General features: G+C 43.0%; 1 protein-coding gene across 1 annotated transcript in view; it reads left to right on the top strand.

Annotated features, from left to right (window-relative positions):
• dnajc12 (DnaJ (Hsp40) homolog, subfamily C, member 12) overlaps positions 1-27,432 on the top strand; it is a 32,037-nt gene extending 4,605 nt beyond the window's left edge. The window contains exons 2-5 of the mRNA XM_072557959.1: positions 3,083-3,161; positions 14,847-14,986; positions 24,227-24,452; positions 25,474-27,432. Of these exons, the coding sequence (XP_072414060.1) occupies positions 3,083-3,161; positions 14,847-14,986; positions 24,227-24,452; positions 25,474-25,568 (540 nt within the window). The 3' untranslated portion in view covers positions 25,569-27,432. The remainder of the gene's footprint in view (positions 1-3,082; positions 3,162-14,846; positions 14,987-24,226; positions 24,453-25,473) is intronic.
• The last annotated feature ends 326 nt before the right edge of the window (positions 27,433-27,758 follow it).

Genomic DNA, 27,758 nt, shown 5'->3' with positions numbered 1-27,758 from the left:
CCATTGTTGAACTCCTGGAGTCAGGTTTTTGCCCTGCCGCACGTCTGGACCAGTTTTTCACAAGGTTACAGTCACTTTCCTTGTGACTGTGACCATGACACATTATCCTGTTACAACGTTCTTTACCTGTACACAGCTTTTGACGTGATTGATTACAACTATACCTCTCCACCATTCTCCATACCTCTGCTCCATTCCTATATATCCACATTTAACCTGATAGTTGCCCACAAGAATGTCTCTTTCCACCTCCATGCTATTCACCCAAATATTCCTCAGATTTATTAGATTTTAGATTAGATTACTTAGTGTGGAAACAGGCCCTTTGGCCCAACAAGTCCACACCGCCCCGCCGAAGCGCAACCCACCCATACCCCTACATTTACCCCTTACGTAACACTACGGGCAATTTAGCATGGCCAATTCACCTGACCTGCACATCTTTGGACTGTGGGAGGAAACTGGAGCACCCGGAGGGAACCCACGCAGACACGGGGAGAACGTGCAAACTCCACACAGTTAGTCGCCTGAGGCGGGAATGAACCCGGATCTCTGGCGCTGTGAGGCAGCAGTGCTAACCACTGTGCCACCGTGCCGCCCACTGTGCCACCGTGCCGCCCACACCCACTGTTGCAGTTGCAGTTGCAGTTGCTTCTGTTTCTCATCTTCCTGTTTTTTTTCTGGCAAACTGATTCTAAATGGCGGCACAGTGGCTCATTGGTTAGCACTGCTGCCTGACAGCGCCAGAGACCTCGGCTTGATCCCAGACGCAGGCGACTGTCTGTCTGGAGTTTGCACGTTCTCCCCGTGTCTGTGTGTGTTTCCTCTGGGTGCCCTGGTTTCCTCCCACAGTCCAAAGATGTGCAGATTCAGTGAATTGGCCATGCTGAACAGTGTCCAGGGATGTGCAGGCTAAGTGGAAATGGGAAATATAGTGATAGGGTGGATCTGGGTGGGAGGCCGTTCGGAGGCACAGTGTAGACTCGATGGGCTGAATGGCCAGCTTCCACACTGTAGGGATTCTATGAAAAGCACATCAGTCTCCACATTGATGCTGACTGGCATTCAATTAGATCCCTCCAGAATGTTGTCAGATTGCCTTATCAACTCCCAATCCCTAGTGAGTCAACATCTCCACCATTGAAACTTGGGGAAATCAGTCGCCTTTAGCTCCCATCACAAGGCCTGGCACTCTTGCCACTGACATCCTCAGAGTGAAGGAGACTGGAAGCAACCTCCACTCCCTAACTGACTCTGGGATGAGCCTGTAATGCAATGACCCCAGCTATCAAACATCCACTCACCTCACCACCTCTATGAAACCCTCCTCAATTGCTTACGATTTCAAACTCCCTGCACAATGCCCCATATCATTCATGCCTCCAAACTATTTGATAAAATCAAAGTTCAAGAAGGCAACTCGCTACCACCTTCTCCAGGACAATTCGCAATGAGGCAAGATTTGCTGGCCTCGCCAGCAGGTACTGTATATTAATTGTTTTCTTGTATAAATTTGTCCTTAGAGTACAATACTCTTTATTGACTCAAATGGAGAGATCTTCCCTGATGGTGTGAAAACATTGTCAGGTATTGAAAATGTCAAAATTCTGAAGAAGAGTCATATTGGACATAATAACTCTTTCTCTCTCCACGGATACTGCTTGACCTGCAGAGTTTCTCCAGCTGTTCTCTGCTTGAGCAATGTCTCCCAGGACAGTGCAAGATCACAAGCAGAGTGTGACATTACAGACCTGGGACAGATTGACAAGGACAAGTTGAGGAAGGACAGTAATCTGAAGGTCTAGGGGGTGCAGAGACTACAGACTGTGGCTACGTGTCAGGTGCTCAATATAAGGGCATTTTTGTTACATTCGGGAGCCTGAGCAATTATAACAGTTTAAACTGGCATTGTGTTGTAGAACAGAGAGACCTAGGGGTTCAAGTACATAATTCTTTGAAGTTTGCATCACATATAGAGGATGGTTAAGAAGGCATTTAGCACACTTGCCTTCATTGATCCGCATACTGGAGTTGGGATGTCACGTTGAGGTTGTACAGGGTATTAGTGAAGCCTCTTCTGGCGTACTGTGTAGTTCTGATTACTCTATTATCAAGAGGATGTTATTAAGTTGGAGGGGTTTCAGAAAAGATTTACCCAGGATGTTGCTGGAAATTGAATTATAAAAATAGACTGGATAGGCTGGGACTTTCTTCAATGGAGCGTAGGAGGTTGAGGGGCTACCTTATAAAGGATTATAAAATCATGAGGGGTATACATAAGGTGAATGGCGGGTGTCTTTTCCCTAGGAGGGGATTTCAGAACTAGGGGCCATATTTTTAAGGTGAGATGAGAAAGAGTTAAGAGTTTTTATGGAGAGAGTGGTTTGTGTGTGGAATGACCTTCCAGAGGATGTGGTGGACGCGGGTTCAGTTACAACATTTAAAATACATTTGGATAAATACATCAATAGGAAATGTTTGGAGGGATATGGGCCAGGAGCAGACAGGTGGGACTAGTTTAGTTTGGGATTCTGGTCAGCATGGACTGGTCGGACCAAAAAGTATGTTTCTGTGCTGTTCGACTCTGAGTTGCACAAGAAATGGAAGTTTCCAGGCTGTGTGTGTGTGCGTGTGTGTGTGGTTGTCACCTGAGTTTGAATAACACAACTCTAATCTGACAGAAAATACACATTTGGAAAATCTGCTCAAACTCAAATATTTAAAGATCATTCCTCTTCGACGTCATCTTACTGAATCATTTCATTTAGCTCACAGGTCAGAGTTACGAACTGAAAAATTAAAAATCTCGATTGTGTTTAATGAGCAGTTTGCAGTAATGACTGCTGTGCATGTAGAAAGCCTAAGGCCAGTTGTTACCATGGTGAATGTATTACATCAAAGCAAGCTACCAATTTCCTGAACGCAAAATAAACCGACCCAACGGAAGCAATGAATGCACAAAAGGAGTGGCTGATTCATTGCAGCAGATAGGATGAATAATTGCTTTTCAGGTGGTATTGGTGATGTAAGGTTTATCTCTTGTGTTGCACATTGTTTACTGATTGAACTTTTATTTTGCCAGACAGAGCAGATCGTTGCAGAGTTTAAAGCGAAGGCGCTGGCATGCCATCCTGACAAGCATCCACACAACCCGAAAGCAGGCAAGTGTGTGTTCTGAGAGACCGCGTGCTGTGCATTGGCAATGCTGCACTGAAATCAGCGATTCACCGACTGAAATCTAACAAGGCCTCATCTGCCCTCGAGCCTGAATCTTGATAACGTCTGGAAGAGAGAGCATGGGGAGAGGGTGACTGAGTAGAAGCGGGGAAGGAAACTGAGGAGAAGGGGGAGAGGGAATTTCACAAACGTAGAGAGGGAGACTGACGAATAGTTAGATGAGAAAAGGAATATTTTCAGCGTGAATAGGAGAAGCAGCATCTATTCAGCGAGCCTGAGTCTCCCCCCCCTCTCTGTTGTTGGGTTCCTCTACTGCCCTCACCAGCCCATATCTCCACCATTCGTTTCTCCACGTTGCCATCATTTGTTACTCCCGCACTTGGGCTACATCTCTTCCACACCCTCAGTTTATGCATTTCTTCCAGATACATTCCTGGTTCTTGCCACTTGAACCAAACCTTTGAACAAAATAAAAACCCAGGAGTATAACCATGCCAATACAGCAAAATGACCTCTTATGACACACATTCAGTAGATATCATGTGTTCAGATATAATGTAATAAGACATCATGTTCGGACATTATGTGATCAGTGCATCACATGATCAAATCTCCAGGAATGCCTCCAGCCTGAGTTGGCAGACCCAGCAGCATTATGACTTTATTTATGTTTATGATGAAGGATTGAATTCACATTTTGATTCAATGGTGAGAGGTTTGCTTCCAAATCTCATCCTCCCGTCTGACCTCCATGATTATCTTTCATTTGGACGCTCAGTAGTTGTATTCAGGACAGAGGACAATAGATTTCTAGATATTGAAGATGTCAAGGGGCAGAGGGATAGTGAGGAAAAAGTTTTTGAGGTGGAAGATCAGCCATGATCTAGAATGGCTGAGTAGCCTCAAAGGGCTGAATGCTCCTATTTTCTCTCTTACCCTTTTCTGTCCATGAAGCATTTTAACTAGGTCAATAGGTAATGTAATTTGCATTTCTGATTGACCGTTCATCCTCTCAGGTTTTCAATGTGCAGATCAATGTGGGAGATTGGAAAAGTTTAAGGGAGATATGCGTAGAAAGTTCTTTATGCAGAGGGTGGTGAGTGCCTGGAATGCATTGCCAGTGGAGATAGTAGAGGTGGGCACGATAGTGTCATTTAAGGTGTATCTGGACAGGTACATGAATGGCCAGGGAGCAGAGGGATACATATCCTTGGATAATAGGCGATAGGTTTAGATAGAGGATCTGGATCGGTGCATGCTTGGAGGGCCGAAGGACCTGTTCCTGTGCTGTAATTTTCTTTGTTCTTTATCAATATTGTCATCTGTTTCTAATATTATTGACTTTCACTTAATGCCTCCTTTTGAGGCTTGGTTAGCTCAGTTGGTAGGATGGCTGGTTTGTAGTGCAGGGTTTTTCCAACAGCGTGGGTGCAATTCTTGCACTGGCTGAGGTCACCATAAAGGACTGTCCTTCTCAATGTATCCCCTTGCTTGAGGTGTAGTGAATCCCAGTTTATTCAGCACCAGTTGTCTGTCTTTGTAATGAGAGAGCTGTCCTCTGGTCCAGTAGGTGACTTTACCTTTATCTTACATAAGATGAATCTTCACCAGTGCTCACTGTGCAATGAGGTGGATTTATTGGCTCCATCCTCTTTCCTGGTAGGGCCTATTTGACTTGTTGTGGTAGATGGAACCCACCAGGTGATTTAATGAGAAGAGGTCTCTTGGTTTTTAACAAGATGTAGTTTATTGTATGATAGTAACAATGTACAAGTTATAGAGATGTACAACACAGAAACAGACCCTTCAGTTCAACTTGTCCGTGCTGACCAGATATCCTAAATTAATTTAGTCCCATTTCCCAACATTTGGTCCGTATCCCTCTAAACCCTTCCTATTCATATACCCATCCAGATGCCTTTTAAATGTTTTAATTGTACCAGCCTCAACCATTTCCTCTGGCACTTCAATTCTTATACAACCACTCTCTGCTTGAAAAGGTTGCCCCCAGGTCCCTTTTAAATCCTTCCCCTCTCATCTTAAACCTATACCGTCTAGATTAGTATTCCCTTACCCTGGGAAAAAGACCTTGACTATTCACCATGTCTATGCCCCTCATGATTTTATAAGGTCACCCATCCATCTCTGACGCTCCAGCAACAATAGTCCCAGACTATTCAGCCGCACCCTATAGCCTAAACCCTGCAACCCTGCAACCCTGGCAACATCTATGTAAATATTTTACCAGCATCTTTCCTATAAGCAGGGAGACCAGAATTGAATACAGTCTACCAAAGGTAGCCCAGCCAATATCGTGTACAGTTGCAAGATGACCTCCCAGCTCCTGTACTCAGTGCCACCGACCAATAAAGGGAGAAAGTGAGGACTGCAGATGCTGGAGATCAGAGTCAAGATTAGAGTGGTGCTGGAAAAGCACAACAGGTCAGGCAGCATCAAAGGAACAGGAGAATCGATGTTTCGGGCTGAAGAAGGGCTTATGCCTGATTTTGCCAGATCTGCTGCGCTTTTCCAGCAACACATTTTTAAGCACCGACCAATAAAGGCAAGCATACCAAATGCCTTCCTTATTACTCTGTCTACTTTCAAGGAACTGTGAACCTGCTCTCCAGGTCCCCTTGTTCAGCAACACTTCCCAGAACCTTACCATTAAGTGAACACATCCTGCCCTGATTTGCCCTACCAAAATGTAATAGAGATATTTCAGAGACCATGAGGAGGCTCTGCATAATAGGTCTTACTCTTTTGCAGTCCTAAAGTCTTCTCCCACCAGATCCACCTGACACTATCATAGTGAGTGGTGCTAAAGGCATTCCTCAATATGAACACTTATACCAATGGGTAATGTTATAAAAGGGTATGTTGGAACATGCCTTTGGAATGAAACAGGTAGGTTGGTTAACATGGGGGCCAGGACTTTGGGAGAAATTCCAAATGCAGAGAAGATTCTATATGCAAATACTTCCTGATACTGTTGGTGAATTTCTATGATAAAATGTATTTGGTATTTTGGAATTCTAAAGCCGTGTACTAAGTAGGATTACAGGGAGAAAGTTTTCTTCTCTGAAATCTTACACACTCGGCGCTCTTGTTTTCTTGCTAATGGTTTTGTTGGTAGTTGAGGTAGATGGACAAGAATATGGTCTGGATGAGTAGCAGATGGCCAGTAAACTATTGGATTAGATTAGATTCCCTACAGTATGGAAACAGGCCCTTCGGCCCACCAAGTCCACACTGACCCTCTAACGTACCTAACATGATGGGCAATTGAGCATGGCCAACTCACCTAACCTGTACATCTTTGGATTGTGGGAGCAAACCACAGCACCTGGAGGAAACCCATGCAGACATGGAGAGAATGTGCAAACTCCACACAGACGGTCAGCCGAGGCTGGAATCAAACGCAGGTCCCTGGCGCTGTGAGGTTACAGTGCTAACCACTGAGCCACTGTGCTGCCCAAAGGGATCCTTTTGAAACTCTGTCAAGCCAGACACCATCTCTCTTTGAATGCTAACTGATGCTGAATGTATCCCCAGGTACCACATTGCACATTTACAGATGGTCATTTGAAAAAGGCACGTCTGACAATAAAAATAGTTGTTTTGATTAAATATGTCCACTGTTCATTGCAGTATCTTTCGGCGAACATGTTGTGAGCTATCCAGCAATCTTCCGAGTGCAGATTCTGTGTAGCAATATAAAATAAAAGTCTAAGCAAGAGATACCCATTCATTCTTGTGCCAAAGACACAAGTTTAAAGGAGAGGCCTGATCAGATATTTGCATAATACGATCTGATTGATTGTCATGAGATGAATGTAATGTCAGCCACGTCACTGATGCATGAGTCATGGAGTCTAAGTGTTGTGTTTTATGCTGGTGTTTGCCAGACTGAGTTATATTAAACCTGGACACAATGGTCCCAATTTTTCAGAGATACATTTCTTTGTCCCCATCTCACAATGGCCTTGAAAACGATAGAAAAGCAGTGCAGCTAAACGGAATCTCATTAGCAATAGACTGTTTGGGGGTGGATGACATGGGGTATGTTTATTCAGCAAACATCTACCCAGCTCGCTGATGGAAAGTACATGAGCTATGTGTTGCTATGGGTAACCTGTATACAGTGGTTTCCATTTTCGATGAAGCTTTGAAAGTCTGATGATTGTATTCTTGTCCCAAAACCTCATTATTCGGGGTCAGAAGTCACATGACACCAGGTTATAGTTCAGTAGGTTTATTTGAAATCACAATCTTTTGGAGTACTGCCCAGTCACTTCACCTGATGGTGTCACTTTGGCTGAATGCCAGCATTTCTTGACTCATAGTCAAGAGTTTGCAGCTTCAAGCTCCATTGAGCACTTGATTTTGATGGGCCGAACAGCCTGCTCTGCTCTTATTTCCTCCGATCTTTTGACCTCTTAATTTTCCATCCCCTTGGCCTCCAATATGGTGCAGCATGTTTTCCAATGGATGAGGTTTTGGAATGGGTGGGACACTGGCCTTTTCACGTCTAGGGTTGAATTTGGTGCAGATTAATGGGGTGCATGGCTCCTCGCTTTCGATTTTCTTCAATTGCCCTTAGATTGTGGGTGGTTCTGGTGAAAATGCATCCTTTTTGTTTGGAGCTCAGTTCCCTGATAAGATGCTGAACCTTTTCCTCAAAGAACTTGAAGCTACTTCCTCAGTGTGCTTTGTAATGAGTTCCAGAATACTGAGTCAGCAACAGTGAAGGAACAGAGGTAGACCAGTCAGTTCCTTTTCACTCACCGTTTCACCACGATGAACTCTACCGTAGCTCATCTTTACCCTAACTCTGTGCTCTCAGTCTGATTCCATATTCTTTAAGTCTCTCGTCTAGCAGTTTTGATATTTTCAACTGTTCCCAAATTTTCAATTTGTCTGATGGAAAGGAGTAACAGATTTAAAATCATAGAATCCCTACAGTGTGAAAGCAGGCCAATCTGCCCATCAAGTCTGCACTAACCCTCTGAAGAGCATCCCACCCAGATCTAACCCCCTCATCTTCCATGGCTAATCCACCTCGTCGACACATCCCTGGACACTATGGAACAATTTTAGCATAGTCAATCCACCTAACCTGAACTTAGAATCATAGAGATGTACAGCATGGACCCTTCGATCCAACTCGTCCATGCCAACCAGATATCCCATCCAATCTAGTCGCACCTACCAGCACCCAGCCCATATCCCTCCAAACCCTTCCTATTCATATAGCCATCCAGATGCCTTTTAAATGTTGCAATTGTAAGATGCTGAATCTTTTCCTCAAAGAACTTGAAACTACTTCCTCAGTGAGCTTTGTAATGAGTTCCAGGATACTGAGCCAGCAACAGCGAAGGAACAGAGGTAGACCAGTCAGTTCCTTTTCACTCACCGTTTCACCACGATGAACTCTACCGTAGCTCATCTTTACCACTTCCTCTGGCAGCTCATTCCATACACGTACCACCCTCTGTGTGAAAAAGTTGCCCCTCAAGTCTCTTTTATATCTTTCCCCTCTCACCCTAAACCTATGCCCTCTAGTTCTGGACTCCCCCACCCCAGGGAAGAGACTTTGTCTATTTATCCTATCCATGCCCCTCATCATTTTGTAAACCTCTATCAGGTCACCCCTCAGCCTTCAACGCTCCAGGAAAAATAGCCCCAGCCTATTCAACCTCTCCCTATATCTCAAATCCTCCAATCTTGTCAAATGCCTTACTGAAGTCCATATAGATCACGTCCACTGCTCTGCTTCCAAAAATTCTCTTTGTTACTTCTTCAAAAAACTCAATCAAGTTTGTGAGACATGATTTCCCACGCTCAAAGCCATGTTGACTATCCCTAATCAGTCCTTGCCTTTCTAAATACATGTACACCCTGTCCCTCAGGATTCCCTCCAACAACTTGCCCACTACTGACCTCAGGCTCACTGGTCTACAGTTCTCTGGCTTGTCCTTACCATCTTTCTTAAATAGTGGCACCACGTTAGCCATATCTCATATCTCAGCAATCCTATAAGCAGGGAGACCAGAATTGAATACAGTCTACACAGACACGAGGAGAATGTGCACACTCCACATAGACAGTTGCCCAAGGGTGTGATTGAACTTGGTTCCTGGTGATGTTTGACAGCAGTGCTAACCACTGATCCACCATGCTACCCTGAAATGTACTCCCTGACATCACCCCTCAACCACTTTGCTCTAATTTTATGTTTTATACTTCATTGCTCTAGATTCCACAACCAATGGGAACAGATTCTCTTTGTCCAGCCTATCCAATCCCTTAATCATCTTATACCGCTGCATTAGATCACCTTAATCTTCCCTATTCAATTGAACACAAGCCTGGTGTCTGCTGCTAAACAGTGGTGTATGTATAAGTCAGGATGGTGAGTGAGTTGGAGATCTTGACATATCTCACCTTGCTTCTTTTGATTTTCAGGTATACTAGATGACAGTGCTGGGGAGTGCTTTTAAAGTTGTCTTAGTAGGTTGCTGTAGTGTATTTTGGAAATTATGCAGACTATGAACTCAACTGATATTGAGTCCAGAGATAGTGCCATCACTCACGCAGACTGATTAGCTCCGGATGGTAATGAGCTCTGCACTGCAGTCTCCTGAGTGAAGACTTGTATTCCCACACACTCCGAATGTTGCTGCTGAAGCTTTGATGGGAGGCGTGCCTTTCAATTGCAGAATTCCCAACCTCTGCACCTCCCTGACAGAGTTTGAGTTGATATAATGGTTCAGCTTTGTGTCCCATGGCAGTGTTGGTGCTGAATTGTGCATTCCTCAGTGGTGGGGTTAAATGACACATTTGACCTGGGCTCAGTGCGGGCATAAAGTCTCCACAGTGGGTGCTGTTGATTGGCTTGAGGTCACCTACTGAGAGCTCTGTGTTGAGGAATCTCGCCACTCCAGCCCTGCTTGGTGCAACTGGAATGAGCAACCTGTCTGTCTCAATGGCTGCAAAGATCACAGTGAACGTGCTGACACTGAAAATGTCAGAGTTGAAGGAATACTAACACTGGCCATTAAGGCTAAGGCAGGCAAGTCAAGCAACAATGGGTAGCAATTGGACAGCAATGAAGGGGCAACCATCAGAGTACTGTAGGACCTTTCTCATTGAGTCACATTTGTGAAGACAACTGACTGACTCACTTTTCCACACTTTGAGAGGTGATGGTACAGTGGTATTATAGCTGGACTAGTAATCCAGAGAGCCAGCTAACATTCTGGGAACCAGGGTTCAAATCCCACCTGGGTAGGATTTGAATTCAGTAGAAATCTGGAATTAGTTAAATTTAAATGATGACTGTGAAACGATTGTTGTAAAGACGCCCTCTAGGGAAGGAAATTTGATGTCGTTACCTGGTCTGGCCTCCACATGACTCTAGATCCAAAGCAAATGGGGTTGCCTGCCCTGTGAAATGGAGTAGCAAGCCACTCAATTCAAGGGCCATTGGAATGGGCAATAAAATTTGTCCATATCCAAAGAATAAAATAAAAACTATGAAGGGATAATTCAATGATCCATGCTGCCAGAGATTTCCTGAAGTGGGTTACCAGGGCATGTCTTGGATTGTTTGATTTGATTTATTGTTGTCACATGTATCTGGATACAGTGAACGGTTTTGTTCTGCATACAGTACAGGCAGATCATACCACGCAAAGCGCATTAGGGTAATAGAACAGGGGAAAGAATGCAATGTTAACAATTGTAAGATATGAAAGAATAAGATCTGATGTAGAGAGTTCATAAAGAGTTACCATGCTTTGGCGCCACTTGAATGTGCAGCCAGTTTTACTGAAGTCACACACTCAGCAGTTGTGTTTGCTCCTGGAGTTTGTTGACCAGAAATGATGATGAAATGGTTGCTCCTGTTTGTTTTAATAAAAGTGGAAATTTCAGTCACTCAGTAACCTTTCATTCTTATATTTGAAGAAAACATTCATTCAGGAAACCTGACAATAGTCAGTAACAGGAAATGGCTGTTAGAATCTACATGCTTCTGTCTGGAACTGGAAATCCACTACGAAATTTATAAATACGACATGCATTAAATCAAATATTTGTGACTGTTCAGCTGAACAGATCTTTCAACAATATCAATTTTTGAAACTTGGTGGAAGGAGAGAAACGGCAAATTATCATATATACAGAATAGACTCATAAAATCCCTACAGTGCAGAGAGGCCATTTGGCCCACTAAGTTGGAACTGACCCTCCAAAGAGCTTCTCACCCCAACCGCGTATTAGCCACAGCTAATGCACCTAGCCTACACATATCTGGATCCCATGGGCAATTTAGCGTGGTCACACCACATAACCTGCCCATCTTTGGACTGTGGGAAGACACCAGAGCACCCAGATGAAACCCACAGAGACACAAGTAGAATTGCAAACACCACATAGACAATCGCTCCAAGGCTGGAATCGGACCCGGGTCCCTGACGCTGTAAGGCAGCAGAGCTAACCACCGAGCAACCCATTAGATTCAGGAGAATGAAAGCTAAGGTAAAGTCATATATTTAGCTTGTGTGTCTAACTGTCTGCATACACTTTGGCATCAAAAGAAAGATAATAATACAGGCATGTGTGTCAGTCAGAATTCATTTCTTTGAATATTCGAACGGTAAGCAACATCATATTGAAAACAGGTGTATGTGACAAAATATGGTGCTTCGGCTTAGTTTAATGCTTACCCTTTAAATCCTGTCATGTGGTGTCTGGGAGTTGGGGTAGATCTTGTGCTGTGAAGATTCTGTTCTTTTTTTTTGGGATGGCTACCTTTCAACAAGAGTAGAGAGTGTGATGCCTCTGTCCACGCCCTCAACCCATCTGAGCAAATACGCTGCATTTCCCAAACTCCCTGACAATCGCTGCTGTTGTGATGTGTCCATGAAACTGTGGCCAGCTAAGAGCTGGCGAGAGGCTGGTGAGGGCATACTGAAGGGCCACGCACCATATTTAGTCCTCGCAAAGGGACCTTTTGTTAAAACTACCCTCAAAATGGATGGAGACATTTTGGACCCAAGAGCAGCTTAGAAGATGGGCCTGTTTACTTTCTCCCAAAACATGGGATTCAATTGAGATTTTCATTAGTTTAGGGGATATAGGGAAATAGAACAAAGGCAGCTGATTGGAGTTGAACTACAAGTTAATTGAGCAGTGGGGCCAGGTCAAGGGGCTGAATGGCCAGCACTTCTTTGCTTTCTCCTCAAGTGTCATTCTGACCATCCCAATTGTTATTCTAACCATCTCAGCTGTTACTCTAACTATCCCTGGTGGTACTTTAACTATCCCAATTGTTATTCCAATGATCCATCGAGCCTTGCTGAGATCAGAGTTTGAAGATTTCTCTTTCAGCTTTAATCACAAAGCTCCGTTGGAATCATTCAAACCCAGGGACCACAAGGCTTGATCTGTGACATTGAGTGAACAGAAAATCAGAGGTTGTATTGTAACTCACTCAAATCCAATCTTTTGCTCTATGTTAGAATTGGGCGGTTAGGAGGCTCCCTTACCTTTGAAAAGACACAATAGAGAGAGGGGGTCTTATAGAAAGGTATTAAAAGGTAGAGCTAATTATGGAGGTTAGAAATACTGCAGTTGTGTAGGGTCTTGGTGAGTCCACACCTGGACTATTGCATGCAATTTTGGTCTCCCTGCCTAAGAAAGACTGTTGGGGTTGTGTAGTGGAAGATCAGTCCGGTGATACCAGGGATGGCAGGACTGTCCTATGAGGAGAGATTGGTTTGACTTGAATTCATTAAAGCTTTGAAGGGTGAGAGGAGATCTAATTGAAATAAAATTCTAACAGGGCTGCAGAACTAGATAGAGGGCGAATGCTTTCCCTGGTTGGTTCCTTCATGAACCTCATTGACTTGTCTAATTTAGTATTGATAGAGATTCTGTTTTTTTTATTCACTCGAGGGATGTGGGCATCGTTGGCTGGGCCAGTCTACACTCACTGGACAGAGTCTTAAGATATAGGGGAGACTGCTTAGGACTGAGATAAGAAAAAATTATCCACGCAAAGTTTAGTGGTAATCTCTACCACAGACAGTTGTAGAGGCCAAGTCATTGAATGTATTCATGAGAGATGGAGATAGACTTTTGGATTTTTAAAGGCATCAAGGGGAATGGGGAATGAGCTAGAGGGTCAACCATGATCATGTTGAAAGTCCATTCAGATTTGAAGCGCCAAATGCGTCCTGCTTTCAGTGCTTCTCATAACGCATTACTTCATGGTGTATCAGGTACTCATCCCCAGTATTAGTCAACTCATTAACTCAGGTGACCCAGGGTCAGGACTGGTGAAAGGAAACTTATGGACAGCTTCAGGCAAAGAGTGATCCACGTTTGTGTTATGACACAAGGTAAACCCCTCTGCTAATTTTAAAACTCGCAACAGAGAAAGGATTTATCCCGTGTAGTAATCTGTGAAAATTCGAGATGCCAAGCACTATTGAAAGTAAAAATGAACAACTTTATTTCTTAAAGTATAACAGAGAATAATTAATTAACAACTATTTACAGCTCCTTCCTCTAACCTATCTTTTACCTTCCTCTTCTATAATACTAGTCCAATAAAACTCCCAATTAAGATTTACAAAACAAAGCTTCTTATCTCAAAACCAGACAGATTTCAGTTTTGTCTGTATTCCTGTCTGTTTTGGGTTCTGCTTCACAGGTTACTGATCGATAAAGGTACCTTTAAGAGAGCTATTTTTCAGAGAGTCTTCACATGCTGGTAGCATGGCAGTTCTCCTCCCAACTGTTCAATTTTCCCCAGTCTTATACCGCCAAAGCATCAGATTGTGTCATTGACTTTTAAGATTGTCAATATACTAAATTCAAACATGGTGGAGTTTGGTGTTTTTCAGGGTGTAATTTAAACTGATTGGCCTAATTCGAATCTATTTTGTCATTTCCAGGCAACCAGCTACCCTAGTAGCTGGAGCACTTGTTACATTGTATCTTTTTCAGAACACTTGGTGCTGTCAGGTAGTTTTTGTGAGTTTTTAATTCTCTTAAAGGTACAGTACACTGACATCTTCATAACACATTGTATGGTGTTCTGGACAAGCCAGAGTAACAGAGGCAAAACTTTGATAGTTTTTGCTGGACCAAGTGGCCTGCTTCTGCTGTATCTGTCTTTCAATTTTTGTGATGCTTGGTTAAGTGGTGTTCATAGTGAACCTCATTGACATGTCCAAATCAGTATTGGTAGGGTTTTTTAATTCACTTAAGGAATGTGGGCACCATTGGCTGAGCCAGTATTCATTGCCCATCTGTGGTTGCCCTTGAGAAGGTGGTGGTAAGTTGCCTTCTTGAACAGCTGCAGTCCATCGACCCACAATGCCCTTAGGGAGGGAGTTCCAGGATTTTGACTCACTGACACAGAAGGAACAGCGATATATTTCCAAGTCAGGATGGTGAATTAACATCAAAGTTCACACCCAGACCCTTCAGCAAGCTACAGCTAGAAGTGAGTTCTGATCCTATCAGTGAATAGCGCAGGGGAATGGTTTCTGAGTGAGCAATGAATGTGTGTGCACCATACAGATTGGAGTTCCACACTCTGCCAGCTTTATTAAGTGAACTTTGTTTTCTCTCTCTCTCTCTCCCCAATCTAGTGGAACAATTTCAGAAGCTGCAGCAAGCGAAAGAGATCTTGACCAATGAAGAGAGGCGCTCCCGCTATGACCAATGGTATCGCAGCAGGATTGCAATTCCATTTCAGCAGTGGGAGGCACTGAGTGACACTGTTAAAATGGTGGGGACTCAACTCTGACCTTCCATTTGAAATGTACAGCCGTACATATTGATCTAGAAATTGTTGTGTGCTCATTTTATAGGTTCGTTATGGGCAAACTTGTACGTTCGTGTGGTTTATTCCATACTGGAAGTGTTCATCCCTGTCTAATCATAAAAGTCCACTTCTTATCCATTCAGTAACTAGACTGTTAGCTTTTACATTGAATTAATGAGTATGACACCTCTTGCCTGTCTTAACCTAATGGCTGTTGCTTGTGTACAATTAATATAAAGTTTAGTGATGCAAATTGTTTGGACCAGATGAGAAGGAGACAAAGATCTCTCCTCTTTCCCCCTCCTCATTTTCGCCACAACTTACTGTTTTGAAAAAAAAACTGCAGAAAAACAGAAACAAAAGTGAAATTGCTGGGAAAGTTCAGCGGGTTTGGCAGGATCTGTGGGGACGAAGCAGAGTTAACATTTCAAATCCAGTGATCCTTCTTCATTCTGAAACGTTAACTCTGCTTTCTCTCTGCAGATTTTTCTATTATTTTGGAGAAAAATGTCTTTGTCAATTTAATGTGTGCTCTTAACTGTTCGTGTGCTGTGATCATAAAGGACTAGTCAGACAGTTTTTATTCAGTCTCACAAACAGGTTAACTTTGTTCCAATAAAACTGATCTGGGTTGAGATAATAAAAAACTTATGAATGAAATAACTCCTCATTGACCGTTATCCTGTCACCAAGTTACCCTATGTTTACATGTAGGGAGTCCTTGACACTGATCTTGCTCCCTCAGAGCCAGCTGTTAGAGTGAACAGGATGTCTGACATGCATGAGATTACCTGACAGCCAGGGCTTCCTGATTGGTCCAGATTAACAGCTCCAACCAGGGAACTCCTATTCTATGAGGACCACCTGCTGACCTCATTACAATGGCTATACAAAGATTTAAATTAGGAGTAGAAATCCCTTAAGTTATTTCCATCATTCAGTAACATTATGGCAGATCTGATTGTATTTCAAATTCATTCCCACTGGGCGGCACGGTGGCACAGTGGTTAGCACTGCTGCCTCACAGCGCCTGAGACCCGGGTTCAATTCCCGCCTCAGGCGACTGACTGTGTGGAGTTTGCACGTTCTCCCCGTGTCTGCGTGGGTTTCCTCCGGGTGCTCCGGTTTCCTCCCACAGTCCAAAGATGTGCAGGCCAGGTGAATTGGCCATGCTAAATTGCCCGTAGTGTTAGGTAAGGGGTAAATATAGATGTAGGGGTATGGGTGGGTTACGCTTCGGTGGGGCGGTGTGGACTTGTTGGGCCGAAGGGCCTGTTTCCACACTGTAAGTAATCTAATCTAATCTAATCTGCCCCTGATGATCCTTGACCTCCTGCTTAACAAGAATCAATTGGCTCTGTCTTAAAAATACTCAATGTCTTCTTTTCTATCATAGAGTCATAGAGTTACAAAGCTGTACAGCATGGAAACTGACCCTTCAGTCCAACTTATCTATGCCAGCCAGATATTCTGAATTAATCTTGTCCCATTTACCAGCAATTTGGCCCATATCCCTCTAAACCCTTCCTATTCATATACCCATCCAGATCCTTTTTAAATGTTGCAATTGTACCAGCCTCCACCACTTCCCCTGGCAACTCATTCCATACACGCACCACCCTCTGCATGAAAAAGTTGCCCCTTAGGTAACTCTTAAACTTTGTCGTAAAAAGGTGACTTCTAATTTTTAACATTATCAACTAGTCCTGGACTGGCCCACAAAAAGAAATATCCTTTTCACATCTATCTTGTCAAGACCATATTAGATCTAGTACACTTCAATCAAGATAGCCCTGTCTGAATCCCAATGGAAACAAACCCAATCTGTGCAATCTATCCCCATTGGACAAGCCATTCATTCCAGGTCTCAACCTGGAAAACCTCCTCCAACACATTTACGCTTTCCTAAAGTGAAGAGACCAAAATTGCACAGTGTTCGAGATGTGGTGCCACCATTGCCCTGCATAACTGAAGCACGATGTGCTTACTTTTATATACAGTTCCTCACCTAATAAAGTTTAGCATCCATTAGCCTTCATAGTCACTTGCTGTATCTGCATACTAACGGTTTAATGACTCAGACACTAGAATACTTGCATCTCAGAATTCTGCAGTCATTCCCTCTTTAAGTAACACTGTCTTTTCTATTTTGTTCCTGTTAATGTGGATAACTTCACTTTTTCTACATTGTAATTCATCAGCAACATTTTGACCTACTCCCTCAACCTGTCTATATCTACCCACAACCTCCATATGTTCTTTTAGCAACAAATGTCCCCACCTATCTTTATGTCGTCTGCAAATTTAGTTACCATGCTATTGCTCCCTTCATCTTCATCTAGTAAATGATTGAGGCTCCAGCAGAGACTCCAGTAGGACTCACCTCGTCATATCCTGTCGATCAGTCAAAAAACCCATTGACACAAACTCTCTGTTTTCTCCCAGTCAGTTAATACTCTGTCCATGCTAATATATTACCCACTGAGCCCTGAGCTCCTACTTTGTGTAATAACTTTTTTTACATTTGATATTTTGTCAAATTTCCTTCTGGAAATCCAAGCGCAACATATCTACAGCCACCCCTTTATCCACAGAGCATGCTGCTCCTTCAGGAACACCAGAAGGTTGGTTAAATACAATTTACCTAACGCAAAACAGTGCTGATTCTTTTTGATTCCCTTGAGATGATCAAAGTGCACAGTTATAACCTCCTTAATGATCAATTCCAATATGTTCCCCACATCAGAATTCAAGAATTCTCTTGTTAAATTTGCTACTTGCATTTGGTTAAATTTGCTGCTTCCTAGTCTGATGCAATCTGTCCAGAATCTCGTGAATTTTAGAAAATTAACACCAAAGCATATACTACATAATGAACCACCTGAAGAAGGGCTTATGCCCGAAATGTCGATTCTCCTGTTCCTTGGATGCTGCCTGACCTCCTGCGCTTTTCCAGCAACACATTTTCAGCTCTGATCTCCAGCATCTGCAGTCCTCACTTTCTCCACCGGTTTTAAGACCCTAGAGTGAAGTCTCTCATGACTCTGAGACAGGTTGGCTCACGTCGCCATCGGTTTGTTCAGTTCAACTTCCCTTGTGATTGGTATTTCATCAAATTCCTCTCTCCTTTCCACTTCCTGATTTGCAGCCATCACTAGAATGCTTTTTGTATTCTCCATGGTGAAGACAAAAGCAAAGTATTTGTTAATTCCATCCACGATTTCCTTATTATTTGTAATTAGCTCTCCATTCTCACTCTCTGGAGATTCCAACACACGTTATATTTACTATTTTCATTTCAAAATGCCTGTAGGTACAGTTGCTGTATGTTTTTAATTTCCTTGCTAGTTTCATCTCATACTCTGATTTATTTCCCCGATTAATCTTCATCATTCTCTGCCATTCTTTATATTCTGTTTGTCTGAAATGCCTCGCATCTTTGCACAATTGTATGTGTTCTTTCTTAATTTTGATGCTTTCCCTAACTGCTTCGGTTAATCCTGAATGGGTGTGTGCTCCCCTTAGAATTTTTCTTTACATTAGGAATGTATTTATTCTGAGAATTCTGAAGTATTGCTTTAAATCTCTGCCTCTCCTTCCTATTGATCTATCTCTTGGCCAAGTGTGCCATGTCCTTTCAGCCAGCTCAGCACCCATGCCCAAATCGTGGCCCTAATTTCAGTATAACTTGACATTATATTCAATCATAATGTGGTCACTGCTGCCTCGAGGTGCCTTTACTTTGAGGTAATTAATTAATTAGTCCTGTTAATACCTAGTCTAGCATAACCTGATGTTTATTTTGTTATTTGCAGCCAGGACTTTGAACTTCAATATTTGGTCAGAGACCTCTTTTAAATGGACCTTCCATTTAAAAGCTGTGTTTGTTTTGAGAGCTTGCTTTGCCCTATCATTGATTTTGGGCTCTTGATCCATATCTTCTGTCCCTTGTGAATGGCTGCTGTTTTCGGTCTACTGGAATATGCATTTATCTTAAGCATAGGACGGCACGGTGGCACAGTGGTTAGCACTGCTGCCTCACAGCGCCAGAAACCTGGGTTCAATTCCCGCCTCAGGCGACTGACTGTGTGGAGTTTGCACGTTCTCCCCGTGTCTGTGTGGGTTTCCTCCGAGTGCTCCGGTTTCCTCCCACAGTCCAAAGATGTGCAGGTCGGGTGAATTGGCCATGCTAAATTGCCCCTAGTGTTAGGGAAGGGGTAGATGTAGATGTAGGGGTATATGGGTGGGTTACGCTTCGGCGGGGCAGTGTGGACTTGTTGGGCCGAAGGGCCTGTTTCCACACTGTAAGTAATCTAATCTAAACATAGTCAGATTAATATCCAAGTTCATTTCCTTTTGCAAGGTGTGTGTGTGCCTGTGTCTGTCTGTTTCACACAGTCATCCTTCACTATTCTCAGGCAATACAGCGATGTAGAAGTCAGGGTGAAATCTTATGCTGTCAGTGATAATGAATTTGGAGGCTGGAAAAGCATTTATTTTGGCGATGTGACAACAAGTGATATCCCTTCTCCTCAAAAAGATTTACATTAAGACTCCTCTGAGCATTATTCCTTGTGTTTCTTACAATGGAACTGCAAAGAGAATGAACGGAGAGTACTGCAGGAAAGTACTGCAATCTTTCAGCTTGTTTCTTCAACATCTTTGTTCCCCCAATCCTAATTTAGACTTAGATTTTATTATCAAATGTACTCAAGTACAGGAGTACAGTGAAAAATGTATAATATCGCCACACATGGTACAAAGTTACCTAGGTAGTAAACATAGGTACAAAGTAGTAAAGTAAACAAAGTTTAAAAAAAGGTTAATTGTTACCTTCATAGAATATGTAGAAAATAAATAAATAAGGCAAAAGTTAACATTGAAGTCCTTCTGAAAATAAACTAGAAAAATAAAGGAATAAAATAAAAAGTTCAATAATTTACTATCAGTCCATATTCCTGCAGAACCAAAACTGGAAATCAGAACGAAGGTTATAAATTAAAAATACTGGGTGAATGAGATAACAGCACAAGGTCTTTGAAAGGTGAAATTTTACACAATAAATGGTTATTGAGGCAAAGTCTGTAACAGTGATCAAAAGGTATTGGATAAGGGTTTGGGACATTGACTTGACCACACTTAGAATAACTCTCTTTTGCAATGCTTTTGAGTGTGGTGGTACTACCATAAACTTAATGAAATTTAACGTGGGTCAAGGTAAAATAAATCTCTGACAAATCTAATCAAATCTAATCTATTCTGTAATGGACATGAAGTACAAGAGCAGGGAGGTGAGGTTGAACTTGTTGGATCTCAGCTGGAGTATTGTGTATAGTTGTAAACACGGCATCACAAGAAAGATGTGAATTCACTGGAGAGAGTGCAGAAACAATTTACAAGAATGGTTTCAGGGATAAGGAACTTCAGTTCTGTGGATAGATTGAAGAAATTGGGAGTGTTCTCCTTGGAGAGAAGAAGGCTGAGAGGAGATTTGGTGGTTTTCAAAATCATGAGTGGGCTGGGGAAAGTAAACAGGAGAAACTGTCCCCGCTTGTAAAAGGAACAAGAACAAGAGAGACATTGAATTAAAGTGATGGACAAACAAAGCATGGCTGATGTGAAAATAATCTTTTTCACCCAGGGAGTAGTTAGGATGTGGAATACATTGCCTAGAAATGTGGTGGAGGCAGTTTTAACGGAGGCATTCAAGAGGGGCATTGGCTGGTTATTTGGATGGTAATGGTGTGCAGGGATATAGGGAAAAGGTAGGTGATTGGCTCTAGCTGATAGAACCAGTGCAGTTATGATGGGCCAAATGGCTCCTTCAGCACTGTAGCAGTTCTGTGATGCCCACCAAACTGTTTTAAGGTCAGAAATATATATTTCATGGCTGCGTTCATGTATTAACGTATTAAGTATGTATCTGTGTGTGTGCATGCTGTATGTGCCCACAATACCACACCCAGACTGGAATGGAAGTTCCCAGCTCCAGTGTCCAGCAGCAGGATGTGGATGGTCAGAACATCAGTGTGCGACTGCATGAGGTGGAGGAGGAGAGGGAACAGGATCTGTCCAGTCTGGGAGCTGGGAGACTGAGGGTTGCCAAGGAATGAGTGATGTGTGTGTGTGTGTGTGTGTGTGTGTGTGTGTGTGATGATGTGAGTGTGTGTGATGATCTGAATGTGGCGGGGTGGGTGTGTGTGTGTTTTGGTGTGTGTTGGTGTGAGTATGATGATGTGAGTGTGTTGGTGTGAGTATGATGATGTGTCTTGGTGTGAGTGAGATGGAGTCCTGAGTTGCTGATTGGGTTTACGATATGTGACACTGACATGTGTCTGTGTAAATGTGTCTTTAACATGTACCGGACTCATCCTTGTGTGGGAAATCCATCAGCATTTCCATTCTTTGTGAGACCAATACCCTGAGTATGCATCTGGACCTTTGCCACCAGCAGTAAACACAGGACACTCATGAAATAACTGATCATTTCTAATGTACCAGCAGTGAGGGTGATCACCTCTGACAGATAAACCCAGAATGTATAACTGCTCAAGACTAACAAAGCAAAAATTCAAATGTGGGAAATTTTAACTTAGAAGTGCATTGAGCATTCAGATTTAATATATCCCCCTTAGGATATTAGCGGGTTTTGAGAAGATTTGTAGCTCAAGTTGAGGTACTGGATGTAGGTTTGCGTGCTGAGCTAGAAGGTTCATTTCCAGACGTTTTGACACCCTACTAGGTAACATCTTCAGTGGGCCTCTGGGTGAAGCACTGCTGATAATTCCTGCTTTCTACTTTTATATGTTTGAGTTTCTTTGGGTTGGTGATGTCATTTCCTGTTCTTTTTCTCAGGGGGGTGGTAGATGGGGTCTAACTCGATGTGTTTGTTGATAGGTTCCGGTTGGAATGCCATGTTTCTCGGAATTCTCATGCATGTCTCTGTTTGGCTTGTCCGAAGATGGATGTGTTGTCCCAGGCGAAGTGGTGTCCTTCCTTATCTGTATGTAAGAATGCGAGTGAGAGAGGGTCATGTCGTCAAAATCCAAACGTATAAATAGAAAGCAGGAATCATCAGTAGTGCTTCACCTGGAGGTCCACTGAAGATAGCGTCATAGAGATGTACAGCATGGAAACAGACCCTTCGGTCCAACCCGTCCATGCCGACCAGATATCCCAACCCAATCTAGTCCCACCTGCCAGCACCCGGCCCATATCCCTCCAAACCCTTCCTATTCATATGCCCATCCAAATGCCTCTTAAATGTTGCAATTGTACCAGCCTCCACTACTTCTTTGGCAGCTCATTCCATACACGTACCACCCTCTGTGTGAAAAAGTTGCCCCTTAGGTCTCTTTATATCTTTCCCCTCTCACCCTAAACCTATGCCCTCTGGACTCCCCGACCCCAGAGAAAAGACTTCATCTATTTACCCTATCCATACCCCTCAAAATTTTGTAAACTTCTACAATGTCACCTCTCAGCCTCCGATGCTCCAGGGAAAACAGCCCCAGCCTATTCAGCCTCTCCCTATAGCTCAAATCCTCCAACTCTGGCAACATCCTTGTAAATCTTTTCTGAACCCTTTCAGGTTTCACAACATTTTTCTGATAGGAAGGAGACCAGAATTGCATGCAATATTCCAACAGTGGCCTAACCAATGTCCTGTACAGCTGCAACATGACCTCCCAACTCCTGTACTCAATACTCTGACCAATAAAGGAAAGCATACCAAACGCCTTCTTCACTATCCTATCTACCTGCGACTCCACTTTCAAGGAGCTATGAACCTGCACTCCAAGGTCTCTTTGTTCAGCAACACTCTCTGGGACCTTACCATTAAGTGTATAAGTCCTGCTGAGATTTGCTTTCCCAAAAATGCAGCATCTCGCAATTATCTGAATTAAACTCCATCTGCCACTCCTCAGTCCATTGGCCCATCTGGTCCAGATCCTGTTGTAATCTGAGGTAACCCTCTTCGCTATCCACTGCACCTCCAATTTTGGTGTCATCTGCAAACTTACTAACTGTACCTCTTATGCTCGCATCCAAATCATTTATGTAAATGACAAAAAGTAGAGAACCCAGCACCGATCCTTGTGGCACTCCACTGGTCACAGGCCTCCAGTCTGAAAAACAACCCTCCACCACCACCACCCTGTGTCTTCTACCTTTGAGCCAGTTCTGTATCCAAACGGCTAGTTCTCCCTGTATTCCATGAAATCTAACATTACATTACATTACAGTGTGGAATGGTACGGTGGCACAGTGGTTAGCACTGCTGCCTCACAGCTCCAGAGACCTGGGTTCAATTCCCACCTCAGGTGACTGTCTGTGTGGAGTTTGCACATTCTCCCCGTGTCTGTGTGGGTTTCCTCCAGGTGCTCCGGTTTCCTCCCACAGTCCAAAGATGTGCAGGTCGGGTGAATTGGCCAGGCTAAATTGCCTGTAGTGTTAGGTAAGGGGTAAATGTAGGGGTATGGGTGGGTTGCACTTCAGCGGGTTGGTGTGGACTTGTTGGGCCGAAGGGCCTGTTTCCACACTGTCATCTAATCTAATTTAACTTTGGTCATCAGTCTCCCATGGGGAACCTTGTCGAACGCCTTACTGAAGTCCATATGTTACCAAGTAGGGTGATGAAACATCTGGAAATGAACCTTCCAGCTCAGCGAGCAAACCTACATCCAGCCCGTTAACATATGTTTTGTATCTCTGTGGAAAGTTGGAGTTGATTACAAATGGAACATCATGCACCACCCAGGTCTGTCAATGAAAGTTGTGTGCAAGACCACATCTCTGTGACAATTCATCGCATCTAACCCACATTTCAAATACAGTAGTTCCCCCCTCCCCGAATCCGCGGGGGATACGTTCCAAAGCCTACCACGGATGCCCGAAACCGCAGATAGGTGCAAACCCATTCATATATATGGGAAAGATACCTTCCCATAGGCCTCTTGGTCCACGGTTCTGGAACGTTCCCTATAATATGTTCAGGCCGTGGTAAACCGCAGGTTATTGAAACAGGACCCATGGATATGGGGGTTGCCTGCATTGTCGGCAGTTTTCAGAGTTCAGTTCTATTCATCATAACAAGATCTGTAAAGTTGCAAAACTCTTATATCAGGGAAATAAATGTAAAAGATGTGAACTGAGCAAATATCGGCAAAACATTATGACCTTGTCATTTCCTGTGTTTCCTAGTCCATGCACTGGGCTGTGAGGGGTAAGAAAGAGCCAATGTTGGAGGCTCCTACTGTACATTCAGAGGGTTATGCAAAGACAAGGGAACAGAGAGAACCAGCAGAGGAGGAATGGACTCCAGTGTCTAAGGGCAATGAGGAACAGGCTGATCAGGACGGTGCCGGTACCAAAGAGAAAATAATGACTAGTGATGACCCGAATTGTTCAGAAAGCCCCACCTCTCCACGTGAGTATGAAAGACTGATTTTTTAAAGATTAAGCAGGGTGTAAATGCTGTGGAAATGGCAACTAAAACAGAAGCGGGCGACATGAAGTAAAAATGAGGAAAATAAATATTTCAGCGTGTTCTTGATATAAAGGGGTGCAAAACTGAAACAACCAGTTCTACAGACCAACATAACAATATTCACTGGAAGGAAAATACCTTCAATACATCTGCAATCGGGACCATTATATTTTAGGATTAAGCACAGTCGTGAGGTGAAAAATTCATGGAATTTACAGTATCATGTGGCTCACTCAGTTAATAGTCATTGTAAACGGCTGACTTGGCAACAGCTAAGGACGGTCAGTATAAGTGATGGGATCTGTCCTGTTATTTCAATATGAATTGTGCTCTAATCCAGGTACAAATGTTCCATTGGAGCAGAGTAATTTTGAGTGGAAAGCTGAATGCTGTAAGTCAAAAACATAAACAGAAATTGCTGGAAAACCTCAGCAGGTCTGGCAGCATCTGTGGAGAGAAATCGGAGTCAACATTTCAGATTGAGTGACCCTTCTTCAGAAATGATGCTAGCTAGGAAAGTGTTGGTTTATATACTGAAGATAGGGTGGAGGGAGGGGATAAGGAGTAAATGATAGGTGGGGATACAGCCCAAAGAGAGAGAAGAACAACTGGACAGACAAAGGTGTGGATAGGGATCTGTCTAGGAGGGTGAATAACTATTAATGGGCCTGAAAATGGCTGACAATGGATTGTGTGTAATAGCAGACTATGTGATAATAAGGCCAGGTGTTTGTGGGTAGGAGTAAGGATATGGGAGAACTCAAGCTCTAAAGTTATTGAACTTGATATTGAGTCTGGACTGTAAACATTAAAGTCTTTCATGTAATATAATGTATGCAGCACAGATACTAACTGGGACATTTTGCTCCCTGGGTGCAGCCTTCTGTATTGAATGTACTCATTATGAATGAGAATACTGGAGGGCCACATTCTGACCTGTTTGATTTCTATTTTCTTGCAGGCTTTTTAAATGTGAATGATTATCAGAACTATTTCTGCTGGTCAGCAGACTCTCCTTCAGAACTGCTCCGGAAATTCAGGAACTATGAAATCTGAGGCCGGTTCAGACACCAGAGGCGTCACCGAATTTCTCAGTCTTTTCATTAAAATGTCTTGCAGTGAGATAAGTTCCTTCTCTGACTGTCGATGTTGTGCAGAGTCTTCTTGCTGTGTTATTCTGTGCAAATACCTGCAGTAATCCCTGCAAGAGAATGTGAGAGAGAGAGAGAGAGAGATGGACCAGTGGTTAGATATGACAAAGTTGCTGCCCCCGTTTACCCTTGATCATTGAATATTAATGTTATTTAGTTTATGTGGGACTGTTGTAGATATGTGTGGAGCTATATGTGATCTCCAAATACCATTTTAAATAGCAAATAAAAATTTTGTGTTACGCCATCTTAATTTATTTAAAGAATATTTTCCTTCAGTTAAATTATTCAATTGTATTTATGTCATAATACTCCACAGCCATTATTTTTAGAAGTCACTTCCACGGTCCCTGATAATCAACAAATCAATCATGACAATCACAGTAATGAGGGAGGCCTTTCATCCCATCAGTCTTGTGAAACTAGCCCTTCAAACTGAGTTTTTATTGTAACCCTCTTTATATATGTGTCCTTTGAAATTCTTCCTTCCTTCCGAAAGGATGCTACATGTCCCTGCTCCCTGGTGAAAGATTCTGAATTCTATCTGCATTATTCCTGCCCTTAGTCTATGCCACTCAGCGTCGTAGGTCCCCAGCATCACAGATCAAGTCTTAGCCACTTTGATTCGCTCCATGTCAAGAACCGGTTGGATAGTGCAAAGTTTATGGGCCCTGACAACATACTGCCAATAGGACTGAAGATTTGCTGCTCCCCTAGCCAAAATTTCCCAGTCGAGCTCCAACAATGATCAGCTCCATCTACCCCACAATGTGGAAAAAGCCTAGGTATGTCCTGTACACAAAAGCAAGGCAAATCCGACCTGGCCAATTATCACCCTATCAATCTATTAAAGTGATGGGAACTGTCATCAACAGTGCTATCCTGATGGAAAGCTTTTGCTTGAAACATCAACTCTCCTGCTCCTTGGATGCTGCCTGACTGGCTGTGATTTTCCAGCACCACGCTTTTTGATAGAGGCTAAGAATACTGTGGGAAGTAACTCAATTCCTGACTCCCCAAAGCCTGTTCACCATCTACAAGGCACAAGTCAGGAGTGTGATGAAGTACTCCCACTTGCCTGGATGGGTGCAGCTCCAACAACATCCAGGACAAAGCAGCCCACTTGATTGGCATCACAGCCACAAGCATCCACTCCCTCGACTACTGATGCTCAGGAGCAGCAATGTTTATTGTTTACAAGATGCACTGCAGAAATTCACCAAGGCTCCTTCGACAGCACCTTCCAAACTCACGACCACTTTCATCTAGAAGCAGATACGTGAGAACACCACCACCTATAAGTTCCTGTCCATCTCACTTAACATCCTGACTTAGAAATATCATGTTCCTTCACTGTCACTGAATCAAAATCCTGGAATTCTCTTCCTAAGGGCAATGTGGGTCAACCTACAGCACATGTTTATCACCACCTTCTCAAGAAGAACTGGGAATGGCTCAGCCAGTGATGCCCATGTTTCATTAACAATTTAAACAACATTTGTCTCTCTTTGTCTCTGTATCAATTGCCCTAATATCTCCTTTGAAGCACTTTGCAATGTTTATTTTGTTAAAGACACAGTATAAAAGAAAGTTGTTGTAGATGTAACCTACAATTTTAAAGCCTTACCTTCATCTGGCAAATAGTTCCTGTAATCCCTCTTTCTGTATATAAACAATAGTTCATGGCACTGTATCCAGTGATATTGAAGTGTATGCTGCAAAGTCTTATTACTTATTTGATTTATTATTAAATCTAGTGGAAAACTGAATTCCAGATGAATTGCCTTATTTCTTTGATACTTCCGTTCACAGACCATGCTGGGAACAATGTTTAATTTCCTGTATTTTATGACTTTACTATTAGTAGCTGTAAATTTTTTGTCAAAATGCAAAACAAATCCTTGGCATTACTGAGATTGCCACCTGATAGTCAGCCACCAGAATCTAGTGGAGAATTTTAATTTAAAAGTTTCACATTGTATGCACCAATCTTGTACTAGCTCTCAGTTTGTGAACTCTCAGTATGTTAAGACATGCTCAATGTCTTGTAATCTCTTCACAAAGTATTTTCTTTTAGTGATTGGGAAAATGCTCA

The sequence above is a fragment of the Chiloscyllium punctatum genome, chromosome 38 (assembly GCF_047496795.1).
Source record: "Chiloscyllium punctatum isolate Juve2018m chromosome 38, sChiPun1.3, whole genome shotgun sequence".
Taxonomy (NCBI): Eukaryota; Metazoa; Chordata; class Chondrichthyes; order Orectolobiformes; family Hemiscylliidae; genus Chiloscyllium; species Chiloscyllium punctatum.
Note: the sequence above shows the minus strand (reverse complement) of the source record. Positions and strands in the feature narration are given on the sequence as shown.